General features: G+C 40.0%; 1 protein-coding gene and 1 non-coding gene across 2 annotated transcripts in view; one reads left to right on the top strand and one right to left on the bottom strand.

Annotated features, from left to right (window-relative positions):
* LOC137278459 (cytosolic carboxypeptidase 1-like) overlaps positions 1-7684 on the top strand; it is a 43016-nt gene extending 35332 nt beyond the window's left edge. The window contains exons 15-25 of the mRNA XM_067810789.1: positions 163-244; positions 768-924; positions 1382-1614; positions 3029-3182; positions 3696-3767; positions 4566-4674; positions 5282-5411; positions 5943-6080; positions 6342-6518; positions 6761-6909; positions 7215-7684. Coding sequence (XP_067666890.1) covers positions 163-244; positions 768-924; positions 1382-1614; positions 3029-3182; positions 3696-3767; positions 4566-4674; positions 5282-5411; positions 5943-6080; positions 6342-6518; positions 6761-6909; positions 7215-7371 — 1558 coding nt within the window. The 3' untranslated portion in view covers positions 7372-7684. The remainder of the gene's footprint in view (positions 1-162; positions 245-767; positions 925-1381; positions 1615-3028; positions 3183-3695; positions 3768-4565; positions 4675-5281; positions 5412-5942; positions 6081-6341; positions 6519-6760; positions 6910-7214) is intronic.
* Positions 7685-16060: 8376 nt separating this feature from the next.
* On the bottom strand, positions 16061-16142 carry Trnas-gcu (transfer RNA serine (anticodon GCU)). Its single transcript has one exon. It is a non-coding gene; the product is annotated as a tRNA-Ser (tRNA).
* Between the last annotated feature and the right edge of the window lie 391 nt (positions 16143-16533).

The raw sequence follows: 16533 nt of genomic DNA, 5'->3' as shown, positions 1-16533 counted from the left end.
AACAAAGTGAGTTTAATGTGGATAGGGCTATGCAAGCTTATGCAGTTGAACCCATACAGAGCTTGTTACTGATATAAATCAAATCTTACACATGATTTATAAGCATCATTTTGGAAGTCTCTTGGTATGATGCCCAATGTAATCAACTTACTTTGCTCTCAGGATAGGTAGACAGGACATGACCAGTAGTGCCTTACGATTTAACTCACAATTTGAGAGTGGAAACCTCAGGAAAGTCATTCAGGTAAGATAAGAGATCATTCATGTAGTGCAGGGACCCCTTTCCACAAAGAGATATTAGTGCTGTGAGCGTCCTAAGTCAATGTTAGAGTGTGGGAGTTATGACTGTCTGAGCACTAGGACTTCTGTTTGCAATGGCGTCAACAGAAGAGGTTCCAACAATTTTCCAATTTTGTCATGGTTCTTCAGAGCAAAGCCTAAAGTGATACATGTCTTAAACATGTACTTACTTGATGAAACACGTATGGACAAGTATAGGGCTGACTATTAGTTCATAATGAGAGTAAACTTTGGATGAATCCATGACTAGCAGATCCTGCTGAGGTCATGGGAAGAAACTCTTCACAGTAAATTGTGTTACCTAAGTGCCACCTTGGCATGTCTTATTAGATGAGAAAATTAATGTTATGTATATATGTGTATAAGAAAAATAATTTTGAAGTCTTTCTAGAATATAACATGATGAGAAAGATTATCACAACTGCAAGCCACTGTGTTTTCATGACATGATAAACTATTGCTTGCAGGTACGTGAATATGAGTATGACTTGATCCTTAATCCTGACGTCAACACAAACCATCATCATCAATGGTTCTACTTTGAAGTGAGCAACATGGTTGCTGATGTGCCGTACCGCTTCAACATCGTCAACTGTGAAAAACTCAACAGCCAGTTCAACTCAGGTAGCCTTAGTTGTAATGTGTTATTTACAGATTTACGTCCTTCGAGTGATAACTGTTTGGACATGTAACATGCCTCTGTATCAAAATCTGATTAAACCTCCACTGATATGGATATGTCTGATGATACCTCCAATGAAGTATATGTAAGAGGACCAAGGATTGGATATTTCTCGGTCAACAGGAATTAGGTGTGAGTTTCGGAGCCAAAATGATGACAGCTGACCTGAACAACTTTGCTTGTAACTTGACCTCCTTGACTTGGTCAGTTCAACAGTCAGTCAATTTATTACAAAGGAAGTTAGTTTTGTTTTATAAAACAATGAGTTTACACAGGTTTAAGTGTGTGTTGTTTTATGTTTTTAAGAGAACCAGTAAAGTATGTCTTTAACTATTTACCTAATGGGAGGATATCAGGATAATGTTGAGTTTGGTCTCACAAGTTTGTGAAACCTTGCAGGAATGAAGCCAGTGATGTATTCTGTGACTGATGCGGTGGAGGGCCGTGGGTTCTGGAAGCGGGTTGGGACAGAGATCTGTTATTACAAGAACCACTTCATCCGTAGTGGCCTCACGACAGGTGGTGTGAAGGGCAAGTCTTACTACACTGCTACCTTCACCATCAAGTTTAAACACAATCGGGATATCTGCTACCTGGCTTACCACTACCCCTATACCTACACCATGCTCATGGTAAGTCTTCTTTCCCCTATACCTACACCACGCTCATGGTACGTCTTCTGTCCCCTATACCTACACCACACTCATGGTAAGTCTTCTTTCCCATACACCTACACCACACTCATGGTAAGTCTTCTTTCCCATACACCTTCACCACACTCATGGTAAGTCTTCTTTCCCATACACCTTCACCACACTCATGGTAAGTCTTCTTTCGAATATAACTACACCACATTCATGGTATGTCTTCTGTCCCCTATACCTACACCACACTCATGGTAAGTCTTCTGTCCCCTATACGTACACCACACTCATGGTAAGTCTTCTTTCCCATACACCTTCACCACACTCATGGTAAGTCTTCTTTCCCCTATACCTTCACCACACTCATGGTAAGTCTTCTTTCGAATATAACTACACCACATTCATGGTACGTCTTCTTTCCCATACACCTTCACCACACTCATGGTAAGTCTTCTTTCCACTATACCTTCACCACATTCATGGTAAGTCTTCTTTCCACTATACCTTCACCACACTCATGGTAAGTCTTCTTTCCCTATACCTTCACCACGCTCATGGTAAGTCTTCTTTCCACTATACCTTCACCACACTCATGGTAAGTCTTCTTTCCCTATACCTTCACCACGCTCATGGTAAGTCTTCTTTCCCCTATACCTTCACCACACTCATGGTAAGTCTTCTTTCCACTATACCTTCACCACACTCATGGTAAGTCTTCTTTCCCATACACCTTCACCACACTCATGGTAAGTTTTCTTTCCACTATACCTTCACCACACTCATGGTAAGTCTTCTTTCGAATATAACTACACCACATTCATGGTACGTCTTCTTTCCCATACACCTTCACCACACTCATGGTAAGTCTTCTTTCGAATATAACTACACCACATTCATGGTAAGTCTTCTTTCCCATACACCTTCACCACACTCATGGTAAGTCTTCTTTCCCCTATACCTTCACCACACTCATGGTAAGTCTTCTTTCCACTATACCTTCACCACACTCATGGTAAGTCTTCTTTCCCCTATACCTTCACCACACTCATGGTAAGTCTTCTTTCCCATACACCATCACCACTCTCATGGTAAGTCTTCTTTCCCATACACCTTCACCACACTCATGGTAAGTCTTCTTTCCCCTATACCTACACCACACTCATGGTAAGTCTTCTTTCCCATACACCTTCACCACACTCATGGTAAATCCATCTTCCCATAAACCTCTATCACACTCATGGTAAGTCTTCATCTGTCTGGACTAATATGCTGTGATTGCCGATATAATGGTGGACTCATCACTCAGTTACTCCTCTTAAAGAAGTGTTTACTTGAATTAATTACTTGAAGATGGAAACATTTCAATTGAAAGAGGAGTTATGTTGCCCTGTGGATGTTGTAGACCCATCTGTACCAGCTTGAGGGGCAGCTGGACACCCGTCAAATCTACTACCACAACCAGACCCTTTGTGACACCCTGGGAGGGAACGCCACCCCAGTTCTCACCATCACCGCCCAGCCCCACACTCTTGACAAGGAGGGTATAGAGGAGTTCAGTAAGTCACTAGCACAGATATACCTATGAGGCAGTTGTTTGAATATAACAAGTGCTATAGATCAGAGTTCAGGATTTGGGGGATTCTGATTCTGAAACGTAGCATGCTTCATTGTAGGATCATATCAATCTGACACTGTTGGGAATTTCACTCACTTGCATCTGTATAGACCTCAGGTGCTTCAGGATTGGATGGCCCAGTCATCCATCAATGGTGCAGCAGTCCATCTTATAGAGTTGACTCCCTGCCCTCCACATTCAGCTGACAGGCTGTGATGTAATTGACATACTGTTCAAACTGCCAGGAAACCAAACCCAACCAAAGCAAGCACTGAAAAAGGTTATAATTTTGTTCTGTTATTAGGTGTAAAGTCATTACGGATAGTTTGGGCATCAGTCCTGCATGGAGATCGAGGGTAGTTCTTCAATAATTCTTTAGTGTACTCTGACTGAAATGTTTTGGCAAAGCAGTGTTTATAATGTAAACAATAGTTGTATTTATTTGCACCAACAGGGAGTCGTCCGTACATTTTCTTGAGTGCTCGTGTCCACCCAGGTGAAAGCAATGCCAGCTGGATCATGAAAGGTACAGAAAGAACAAACTGTGGTACTGGTTGTTACCTTGCCTGATGTCCATGTCCAGAGGACATTAATGGGACTGCAATTTTCCAGCTATATGCAGGTGGTCTGTAAATAATTGAATCTGGACCAGACAAGCCACTGATCAACAGCATCAGTATCAATCTGCGCAATTGGAAACTGATGACATGTGTCAGCCAAGTCAGTGAGCCTGACAACCAGATTCTGCTAGTTGTCTCTTATGACAAGAATATTGCAAGCATGGGCTGCTGAAGGCCCATTCTATCCTGGACCTTCACGGGTCAGTCAGGGACTGGTCAGCTTGGTGTTAGTAAGCTATGGATGTGGTGTTAAATGTGAGATGCAATATCCATCATCTAGCAGAGTGAAACCAGCATTAGTCCTGACTAGTACAAATGGCCGCACACTGTATGCTCTTTACTATTAATGAAAAGTCATCATAATTGCACCTCATGTCACCTTGCCTCACCCATTTAGCACATTGCTATACTTCTGTTACAAAGTCTGGAGTCATCTGGAAATGGCTCACTTTTAAAAAAAATTAACTGATTCAAATACACCTCTAAATGTATGTATCATAAATCTTTTCAGCATTGTGGTGTCTTTGTGTGAAGTGATACTTTTTTTTGAAGGATCAAATACATGTACCTTTGAACTGATGTATCTTATGTTTTGTAGGCCAGCCATCATGTTAGAATGAAGAAGTCAAACAGATCAATTGATGCTGAAATCAAATGAAGATAAGACATTTCCTGAAGTAGTGATTCATTGTATTACGTTGCAGGCACCATTGACTTTTTGATGAGCAAGAGTTCACATGCTCAACAGCTGCGAGAGAAATTCATCTTCAAAATTGTTCCCATGCTGAACCCTGATGGTGTCATCAATGGAAAGTAAGTAATCTAATAGGAGATTATGGCAGTGCCTGGGGTGCACTGGCAGTGCTTCTAAACCAGACAGACATTAATAACCCTTCTGACTCAAGTAGTAGGTCATGGTGGCTGAAGTAAGTGATGAGCAGGAAAGCACATTGCTAGAAGATAAGCTGTAGAGTAACAATCAGTTGACAGTGTTGGTGACACAAAACTGAAGAAATACATGTGACAATGCCAATAACCAGCATGTGATGAGGATATTTTCATGTCCAATAATGTGTGCACCTCCTCAAGTCACTTTGTAAAGAATGACTTTGATTTCACAATGCCATTTAGAAAATGGTTACATGTAACAAATGTTATATTTGGGAGTACTATTTCTTAGGAAAGTATAAATTCCAGTGGAAGGTGTGGTGGCTGAGTGGATGAGGCGGCTGACTGTGTGTGCTGGTGATTAGGTGCCTGAGGGGTGTGAGTTCGAATCCTGGATGAGATTCAACTCAAAAAGTACTAGAATTTGTGCTACATTAGGAAAGTGTAATCCCAAATGTAACTTAAGTTAGATAGGATTGACTTTGTGAGTATGTTTGTATCCTGTGTCCATTATAGCAACTCTTGTTTCCAGTCATCGATGTTCACTGGTTGCGGAAGATCTGAATCGTCGATGGCAACATCCTTGTCCCAAGCTGCACCCGACGATATACCACACAAAGGGTTTACTTCAGTATCTCAATATGGTTGGCAAGACCCCTCTGGTGAGTTCACATTGCTTCGGTAGGTTTATACCATTGTTGCTACATGCATTGATAACAATGGATACTATTGTCTGTGAAGGTATTGTGTGATTGGCAGGGCACTGTTGTTATCTGTGAAGGTATTTTGTGATTGGCATGGACACTGTTGCTATATGTGAAGGTACTGTGTGATTGCCATGGACACTGTTGTTATCTGTGAAGGTATTGTGTGATTGCAATCTGTGAAGGTACAGACGTCTGTGACACGTCAGGTGTCACACCATTTTTGTTGCTTCTGTGGCTGATTGGATTAGGTTGCTGTTCTAATGATCAGGGATGGTAATTTTCCGCAGATCCATGGATTTCTGCCGATATTGTTTCAAACTGATCAGTTATGTGAATCGTCTGAACCCCTATTCAAAAACACAATATTAAGTTTTCAGCTGAGAACCAATTTTGGTAGTACCATCCGTTTGTGATTATACCATGGATACTGTTGTTATCTGTGATGTTACACTGAGGCTATCATGTCATCTCATGTTTACAATGTAGGTATATTGTGACTACCATGGACACTCTCGGAGGAAGAACATCTTCCTGTACGGCTGTAGTCCCTCCATGTCCTGGATACCAAGTGATGCCCAGAACCCTGCCTCCACCGGCAACAAGAGTGAAGACAATGGCTTTAAGGTAGGCAGATCATGGAGAGTTATAGAGTTAATGTCAAGGTGGAATCTGGAGTCTGGGAACAGCAAGGGTTGATAGTGCGAGCAGTGGTCCATGTTATATGGTCATGTAAGATCATGGACAGTTACACAGTTAATGTTAAGACTTCATTTTGTGAAGATAGGATTCATGTTGAGTTGAACTGATTAGATCTCAGAAATGACCTAATTTTCCAAACATGTTTGTCCCATTCTCCTGGTGATGGTAAATGCTTTTCCATTTCAGGCTTTACCTCGTATTTTGCACTCTGCTTGCCAGTCCTTCTCCATTCAAAACTGTAGCTTTGTGGTAGAGAGGGCTAAGGAGACAACTGCTCGTGTTGTGGTGTGGCGGCAGATAGGTGTGGTGCGCAGCTACACAATGGAGAGCAGTTACTGTGGCTGTGATCAGGGCAAGTATAAGGTGAGTCTGGTGACAGTGAGAGTGTAGGAAAGGGAGACAACTGCCCGTGAAGTGATGTGGCGGCAGATTGGTGTAGTGCACAGCTTTGGTCAACAGAACTGGTTGTGTTGTGTGATGTTTTGACAGATATGTATTTAAAGTACAGCTATTATAAATCCATGAATACCTTTTGTGAAATGCTCTGACTTGAAGTAAGACCCAGACATGTACACAGCAGACTATAGGATGTTATCCTGCTGCAGGACCTGCACATGAACACCAGGATGCTGGAGGAGATGGGGGTGAAGTTCTGTGAGTCCCTGGTGAGAGTCCTCAAGACAAGCTCAGCCTTTGATCAGATGCCTAACCTGGAACACAGCATGGGTGGAGCTAACCAGGAAACTATAGCAGGGTAGGCAAGACACAGGGATCTTTTTCATCAGGGCTATGCCAGTGCTTACATTAATATTTTCCTGGATAGATGAATCAATACAGTGAAATTATGTTGATCTTTAGCCCTGTTGTGACTATTTACAGACTGTTATGATATGTAAGGAAAATGAATCATTTGGTCTCAGACTCCGATACAAATTACAGAGGGACCCTGACTTGGCAAGGCTTTTGTAGCTTCTATAGTAAGGAGCCCTAATGATGACACAAAGATTCTATAGTAGAATAGGACATGATCTACTTTGTCAGACTTGACTCTTCTTTCAGGGAGGACCTTGGCGATGATGTTGTGTATGACATCGATGATGACATGAAGGCTGAAGGACAGAGTGTCCTTGACCTTGACCTTAATGAAGATGACAGTGACGAAGAGGCCTACCAAGATGATGATGAGGAGAACTATTATGATGATGATGCCCAATAATACAGATATTGCTACCCATCACCATGTCTTGCCATCACTCAACATCAGGGACTTATGAAGGACAACAGAAATAATGTTCTTGCTTCACTCCCTCCTACTTGTCCCAAAGACTCATGAAATGGACAGCATGTCACAGGATTTCGCAGAGATGATCAACAGCAATGTATGTGCTGTTTTGTTCATATATGATAGTGCATCATTTATCATCTTTGATAAGAAGGTTCCCCTGTTTCTGACAACACTCGATACAAACAGTGGTTATTCCAAAGTTGTTCTGACCAAAGTGCTTCAAGAATAAACCCATCGAAAAGCACAAGATTGCCCTGCTTGTTATAACAGATTAGAAATGTCTTCTTTCTTGACGTTAAAGAGGACAACCTTTAATTTCCTGAAACAGTTTCATGGCCATTGAGATGTATAAAAAGAGGATGTGTGTGTAATTATTTGTTTGTTTACTGACTGATGCATCAGACACCTTGGCTCCAGGGAAACTAGCGTTGTGTATAGACAGATGAATCAGATAGGCACCATTGACAGATACCTTCCACAATGGAGAATCTCCAACATCAGCTTCTAGAATGATCACAAGACAATATGTACAGATGCAGTGGTTGTATGATTGTTAGCTGGATCACGCATATGTATCTATAGACGTGTGTAATGTGTTACACCATAAACAGACTTGCCATACATTGAAACAACAGATATCAGTCATCCCTGTCTATATGCATTTATTATTCATTGGCATTTCAGGTTATATTTTGATGTACTTATGACATATGTGGTACAGTATGTTCATATGTAGAAAATTTCAGTGCATAAGTTGTGATATGTATTCTGTTAGCATTTTATATCGACCTGACAAAACAGACCGCTTCAAATTGCTATTCCCATGGACTCAAATGTTCATTAGTGCCAGTTACTGAACTGAATGATGTGCAGGTGATTTCTGAGACATCTTGTCAGAGTGAATCAGCCATGATGTCTTCTGTGTGTTATGTTCTGCTGCCTGTGTGCTGATGGATCAGTCAGTAGTATGTTTGGGTTCAATTGAGGTCAATGAATGATTAAATAATTCAAAATTGGGCTAAGTGCAACAAAACATAAATAAGACATTTTCACAGCTGGTGGAACAGCATCAGTATACATTCAAGTGCAACTCTGCACATCCAGAGGCATGTTCAGAATCATGAGCGCCCGCGGACCATCTTCACAGCTGCCTGCCTTCACAGCTGCTTCACAGCGAATAAAGATGGCAACCATGTTTAACAGAAAAAAAATGCCATTCAAATCATTATTATTAGTTAGCATCCACCTGACGAATGGGCAAGGAATAGCCAAGAAACGTTGTGTCAAGAATAAAGGAAGAGACATTCATCACATTTTGTCTTATACATGTTTAATGTCATTCGTCATCACTCGCCCCTCTCTGCAACCTCCAACAAGAAGACAAAAAGTTATTAGGCTTGTCCCGGAATAACACGAGTTAGTCACGAATAGTTTAATGTAACCATGGGCTTGCATCTGTTCAGGACCCATGTGAGCGCTCACGGGAGGCAGTCGTGCGGGCTCTTGCGGTTCTGAACACACCTCGGATGAGATGACCCGAGCTGGTCAGGTGCTGTTCCATCAGCCTTTCGTCACCTCCTGGTGTGAAGCATGAAAATAGCACACTATTACAAGATAGTTTCGTAAACAACTTTTTCCACAGTCGATTAAAAAATGTCAAATTTCAGATCCTTTGGGGTTCAGAGGTTTCAGGATCATGTGTCTTATTTCTGTTTTGAGCACCTATCCAAATTTCAACTTATTTAATCATTTGTCATTCTCATTTGAACCCAAATGTGACTGACTATAGATACGCCTGCTGTAATGAAGGACAGGTAGCTGCTGTTGTGTGTATGTTGTCAGGTTACCCTACAAACATTACAGACCTCTTCCATAGACAGGGCTTACTTAGAGCCTCTACCATCACGGGTAGCCACTATGTTTGGTCTCTGTTTTATTGATAAATGCCCCAGATCCATACAACACCAAGCACAGCTTCATTTATGGAAATCTGTCTCTCTCCTTTCATGCAGTAGGTATAGTTTTTTCCTGTCCTGAACTTACAATCACCAGTCCGTAAAAATGATTCTTCAAGATGTGAGTTTTGAATACATCCAGAAGAATATTTTATACTTCATACGAACAAGCCGAGAATTTGTTGTCAATTGTTTATTTGAATCAGAAAACTATTACTAATGTGCTAGTAAGTGGAAAATTGTTCCCAGAGTATTTTGACATAGAGGGAGATACTTATTCTACTGGCTGTCCCAGTTTGTATGTGAGATGGTATGTACTGGTAACCAAGCAAAGGAAGTACTGAGGATATTGGTTGAGAGGTATTTGATTGGCTAAATGAGGCTATGCTTTTATATGTGTCCAGGGTATTTACTGTAGAGATCATTATGTGATCGATGATATTCCTGTTCAGGTAGCATTTGTATTAGCTCAGGACATCCAAAATGGCTGCCACCCAGGTGAATCTGTTGACATGAAGGTGATATTTAGGTCACACTGCTCCCTCATCTTGACTTCACAATTTCACCAGGAAAGGTGGAATATGAACAATAAATAGATGGAACTAAGAAAATACTTTATTGGTTCAAATCCTTTCAATGTGTAAACAAGGAAATAAATCTGTCTGACCTGAATAACGATGTTTGTACATAAGAGCCAGCTATGTGGTTTCTGATGAGCTGTTATTGAGTTTACCATATTGGGGACTCAGTTAAACGGAAATCTTGTCATATCCACAGCTGTACTCCTGGGATCGCTCTGAGATTGCATGTCTGGTGGAGATGTGGCAGCTTCAGTTTGCAGCTTCTGCCAAAACAAAAGTCATTCTGTTTACATTTATTGTTATTTACAGTTTCTTTATTGGAAACTGGACTGTTTTGCCAACCTAGTGCTAGTGCTGAAGATGTGATGGTTGTCCTGCTAGGCTTTATCTAGTGCACCTCATGTAAATATCTTGTGAGGAACTTGAACGTTTATTTTGTAAGTGTATACATATTTTTGTTGTGTATGTGTTCTAGATGTTTGGAAAATCCTTTGCCATGCCACTGTTAGTTGTACTTTCAAACTAAACTTTTAAAATCAAACAGCATTTTCTCATTTGGCTCTTGGAAGATCAATGTCATGATAAATATGTTGTCCTTGTTCCTTCATTTAATATGCTGAAAGATGTATAATACAAAGAGATGTATCTTTTTGGTGAGTACTGCTTGGGCTTTTGGTATCTTATTCAATTCTTGCTGGATGAGTACAGGTAGAAAGTCACTGCTTTGTTGCTAGTAAGACCATATAATCAGTAGATATTGTTAACTGTCTAATTTCCACGCCTTTAAATTTTTGCGACTGACGGTCACTAAATCTTATCGTGCCTTCTTATTTTCGCGAGGTGATCTGGTTATAGGGGCGTCCCGGGATGTTTTTACACAACACACAGGTGTGTGACCATTGATCTGTTATAAAATAAACAGATTTGCGAAGTGATCAAACAACAAATTAATGTAATTGATTTCAGAATTAATCCTTTTTATTTGGGTGTTAGAGCAATGAAAATAGAACATGATTGAGCATGTTTTTATTCTCTCGTCATGAAGTCTGACATGAAGTTCGCAAAAATTAAACGGTCGTGAAAATTTGACTGTTTACAATAGTATGCCATGACTGCATACGTTTTATGCAGATTTTAAAAAATACATGGCAATTTCGTTCTAAAGGCACATTATTTCAATATTCCATTCATGCTACATCTATTTGTAGATATGGTTTGCAGTCATGTGGATAAATTGAACGAGTAAGATCTCGGTGTTTGGTTGATACTGTTTTCTTGTACAACACTTGCTGCTCAGTGTTTACAACATGCTGGTACGTGTCTGTTCTTGACTTACACTTGCGGAACTGGTAGAAATCAGTCTTTGAAATGTACATTGAGTAGTCAACAGATCGAGTACATTCATATTTAAGTGAGCTGCAGGAAAAATGAAAAAATGTGGAAATCTGAGCCTATTCAAAGTGAACAAGAGAAATAAATACTTTGGAAAAGGTTCAGCTCTTCAGTGCTGTCATATAACTGGACCTGAGTGGGTTTGGGCAGAGTGTATTCATGGACCTCCAAATGCCTCCAAGAGGACCCCTATGAAGCTGAGGTTTTCTTGAAAAGCACCCACCAGTTGTCTTTAATATGAGTCAGTTACATGTCTATCGCTGTTTCCTTTCTGCATCTTCTTCACCTGTATGGATATAGTGACTGGGATCTAGCTAGCAGTGCCTTTCGCTCAGTTAAGAAATATAGGAACCTTGTTCATTGTAATGTTACACATTGTTGTCTATGTTTGTTGTGGTTAATATAATCATATATATTGGCATATGGTTCAGACAAGATTGACGAGGGAAGATATCACAATATATTGATATATGTAACTGTTTAAAGACATGTGCCACATGATTTTAATAGTCTTCCATTTTATTAGCAGTACTAATTAGTACTAATTGCTTTGGTAATGTATTGGGTGCCTAATTTAACTGTTTCCTCCTTCATTTCTTTGAATGTATGACAATGGCAGTTTGTTCATTTTTACCATCTCTAGCCAGTATATGCTTTGTGTAGTGTCATGTGATAATGACCATGTATAACCTGATTGTACTTGTGATGGGACATGATTTCGTGCCAGTCTGTCTGTCTCACAGTGTGTAACAGCTATTACACATAGCTGACCATTAATAAGCCATACACAGTAGTTGGTCATGACTGAGTGATCATTAGTGGAATTCCCACAAACTTGTCGGTTAATTAACTCTTGCAAGGATAACTGTCATAAATTCAGTTTCAGTCGAATTGTTTTCTGTGCTTACTTGCCAGCTAAGAAATCACCTCAGCTACATACACACAATTTCTATTGAATTTTCTGATGATTTAGTATGGCCAGCTGGTAACTACTGTAGTGTTTGTTTAGACCATTGTACACTGTGCTGTCAGATAGTGTTATGAAAATGTGTTTTTTTGGGTTTTTTAGTAATTGACACGAATGTAAGTGATATTAATTAAAGCTAAATGTTTAACATGTCTAACTGATAATGGTTTACCAATCCAACTTTGGGCTAACAGAGTAAGAATTGGGACTTTAATGGCACATTTTGAACAGAATTTCATATTTCATGGACAGAAATAGAACAATTTTTGGCATGTTTTTGCTTCATCCCAGGTGCTGAGCACAAGGAATCTTGTAATAATGGCAGGCCTTATTTCTTCATGTTCATTCTTGGCATGATCAAAGAATGCCAGAAGACGTTTGTTTCTTGTGCCTATTTTGACAACATGTGACACTTGAATTAAAATACCCGGTACCATTGATGTAGCGATGAGATAACTTGTAGTGGCAAGTTCGACGAGAATTGATTCTACAAGTATACCCGTGAGAGGCAGCCAATGTGTTAATGAATGTGTTGTCCAGCATGAAGTAACAATCCCTGTGTGTTTGAATTATGTTTGTATGACATGAAGGTCAGTTGTAGGGGTATCATATACAGACACCTCAACATTCCAGGGCTTGGTCTAAGGAATAGAAACCTTCATGCACCTGATGATGTCTTAGGTAATAGCTTTTTGTACTGGCCAGGCAGAAACAGGTTGCACCTGCTTAAATAAATGATAATGCTTTAGTTTTGATAGAGATCACTTAGAATACGTTTATAAAAAAATTGTTCTGGGTCAGACAAAATGTTTATTTTACTTCATAAAATTTCATGACATGAACAGCAGCGGTCGTTCCATTGCAGTTCCTCCTCAGTCTGTTTTCCAGAAGAAGTCTGTGTTGTTTAAACAGCAGCAGAATATTAACATTCCATGGGTATAATTATGAGGTTGCGTTTAGTACTGCTTGACACGTATTAGATGAGCCTGTGCAGTAAACACATTTGTGACAAGTAGGCGGGGCAGGGAATGTAGACGAATACACTTGGTTGCTATAGGTACATGAGGTATATTGTGAATTAAATGCATACAGTACATGCTGAATGTAGCGGGAACTCTCATGGGTATAATTATCAGGTTGCGTTTAGTACTGCTTGACACGTATTAGATGAGCCTGTGCAGTAAACACATTTGTGACAAGTAGGCGGGGCAGGGAATGTAGACGAATACACTTGGTTGCTATAGGTACATGAGGTATATTGTGAATTAAATGCATACAGTACATGCTGAATGTAGCGGGAACTCGCATGGGTATAATTATCAGGTTGCGTTTAGTACTGCTTGACACGTATTAGATGAGCCTGTGCAGTAAACACATTTGTGACAAGTAGGCGGGGCAGGGAATGTAGACGAATACACTTGGTTGCTATAGGTACATGAGGTATATTGTGAATTAAATGCATACAGTACATGCTGAATGTAGCGGGAACTCTCATGGGTATAATTATCAGGTTGCATAAAATAGTACTGCTTGACACGTATTAGATGAGCCTGTGCAGTAAACACATTTGTGACAAGTAGGCGGGGCAGGGAATGTAGACGAATACACTTGGTTGCTATAGGTACATGAGGTATATTGTGAATTAAATGCGTACAGTACATGCTGAATGTAGCGTGAACTCGGTGCTGCTTCTATTTAACATGTGTCCTGCAGACACGGTTTGCACGAATAAATTGAATTTGTCAAAATGTAGGCGACAACCTGTTTCACTCATTTTTCAAATGGAATGTTCTGGAGGGCCTTCCCATGTATACAACCTTGGGTCATTTGTCAGGTCATGGCTCATCTAATACTGGATCATCAGTAGTTTGAAGCTGTACCAGTGCAAGTTCAAAGCCTTACATTCTTATGTAGGTATATACATTACAACCAGTGCCAACCAACAGAAACTGAGGGAATGGTTACATTGGCTTAAGTATTCTCATCAAGTCAGTTAAATATTTTTACATATTCAGTATCCTGTCCCTCTGTATTGATTCTTCTGTCACAAATTACAGATATCAGATGAAGTGAGGAGTTGTCTCCCTTGGAATGGAGGCAGCTTGTCTTAGTGGCTGACTTCATGCCATGTTAGCATACTACCACTGCTTGCCTTCTGGTACTGTAGTATGTATGCACACTTTTGTAGAGTAATTACTCAGCATTACTTACCACTTGTCCTGAGAATTTCATGAAATGTGCCATTGCTAATGCTTACATTTGAATTTTGACATTCTTGCTGGTCATATGTTTTCCCCTCCCTATAGCCTTGTGATCCTCTCTGAAAAGACAAAATGAAAATGCACATTGTTTTTTAATCTATTCGATGAACCTAATGAGATGCGAATTTTTCAATCTTCCGTAAAAACTGTCATGTTTTAGGGAGACCCTTCCCTTATGTCTTCGAACCAACAACCCATAAAAAAATATATGAATGATCCCTTGGGTGTTTTTATCCTCTGCCAGTACATTACAGCTAGTGATATGTGAAACTCTGTACTGGTATGTGTCCAGTGATTTGACCAGTGTATATGTATGTGTATTTATTGTGTGGTAACTAAGTTTTAGGAATTCTTAGGGGTATAGAGAAACTGTATATATAAAGTGATTACATATTCATATGTCATTGGTTTCTATTTCAGAATACATTGTTTTGCTTGTTGATGTTTGAAAATACTGAAATAAGATTATTTTACTGTTCATGTGTTTAATGGAAATAAGCAACAAATGACAACTAGATGTATTAAAGTCTAGTCGTGAGTGAAAGAGTTGTGATTCATGTAAACATGGCATGGGTACCTTTACACAAAGTGATCTTAGTGATATGACTGTCTCAAGGTTATGCTAAGGTTGCTTTGTACATGTGTGACCTGGTTTTAGCTCTTTGCAAAAAGAATAAGTTGGACCACCTAGAGAATGCATTTGAGAAGTGGCATAATGAGATTGGGTAGGCTCGCTGACTTTGTTGACTTATGTCATCATATCCCAATTCGTAGATCGATGCTCATGCTTTTGAACACTGATTTGTCTGGTTCAAACTTGATTATTTACAGACCACAGCCATATAGCTGGAATACTGCTGAGTGCAGCATGATCTCACTCACAAATGGCTAACATGCCGTAAATTGAATAATGCCCTCATGTGTTGTTAGAGCATTTGTTTGTCACGCCAAAGACCCCCACATTGTTACAATGTGTGAAGCCAACTTTTGGTGTCCAAAGCCATGATATTACTGGAACTTTGCTAAACAATGGATAAAATAGACTCACTCACTCACTGATATCATGTGTAGGGTATCCTGTCTGTATGGGAGGAAACCAGTTTTACCAGTTTTAGAACACAATCTTGAAACATAAGATACGTGGTCATTGGCTGTCAGTGATTATTCATCATGTCCACATCCCAGTCAAGTCATTATATCTGTGTTGAGGGAGAGAAGCATTTTTTCTACACCTGTTATTGGCTGGTGTAAGAGATTAAATTTTTGGAAATGTTTCGTCCCTAAGTGCCAATGTCAATCATATTTGAACTCTCAACATCAACCTTTGCTGTCAAGGTGCACCGTTATTTATTTTCATGTAACTCGCCATGCTAATATTGGAATTTTGAATAGCAATGATAGCAATGTAAACACTAATCATAATGAACAATTCATGAATCAACAAACATACACAGAAAAAAGTTTCGACGAGGATGGGATTCGAACCCACGCGGGGAGACCCCAATGGATTAGCAGTCCATCGCCTTAACCACTCGGCCACCTCGTCATCTGAGCATGTACAGGGGTAATATGTGATTATAAAATACATGAAACAAATATCGATTATGGTTCTTTAGTGTGAAGTCTACAGTTTACAGATATCACTAATACGCCCTTGGATTGGAGCACAACCGAAATGGTAGTTGAGAATAATGCTTATCAAAAGAAAACGCCTCGTTTTTGAAGAGCTCCTCACAGTGACCGTCGGTAAGCAGAGCTCAACACAGTGACACGACAGAGTTGCCCCCCTTTGTCCATAAGGACTCGGGCGAAGCTTTGTGCATTTAGTATTGTCTGAGTCTGTGTAAACAAACACACCGACCATCCGACCGATCCACAAACGACGTGATTCGACAGTCTTACCAAGCTTGTGTTTTTCTCGATAAAGTGTTCATAAT

This window comes from Haliotis asinina, chromosome 3 (genome assembly GCF_037392515.1).
Source record: "Haliotis asinina isolate JCU_RB_2024 chromosome 3, JCU_Hal_asi_v2, whole genome shotgun sequence".
NCBI lineage: Eukaryota > Metazoa > Mollusca > Gastropoda > Lepetellida > Haliotidae > Haliotis > Haliotis asinina.
The sequence above is the reverse complement of the archived record's forward strand: the minus strand, read 5'-3'. Positions and strand labels throughout refer to the sequence as shown.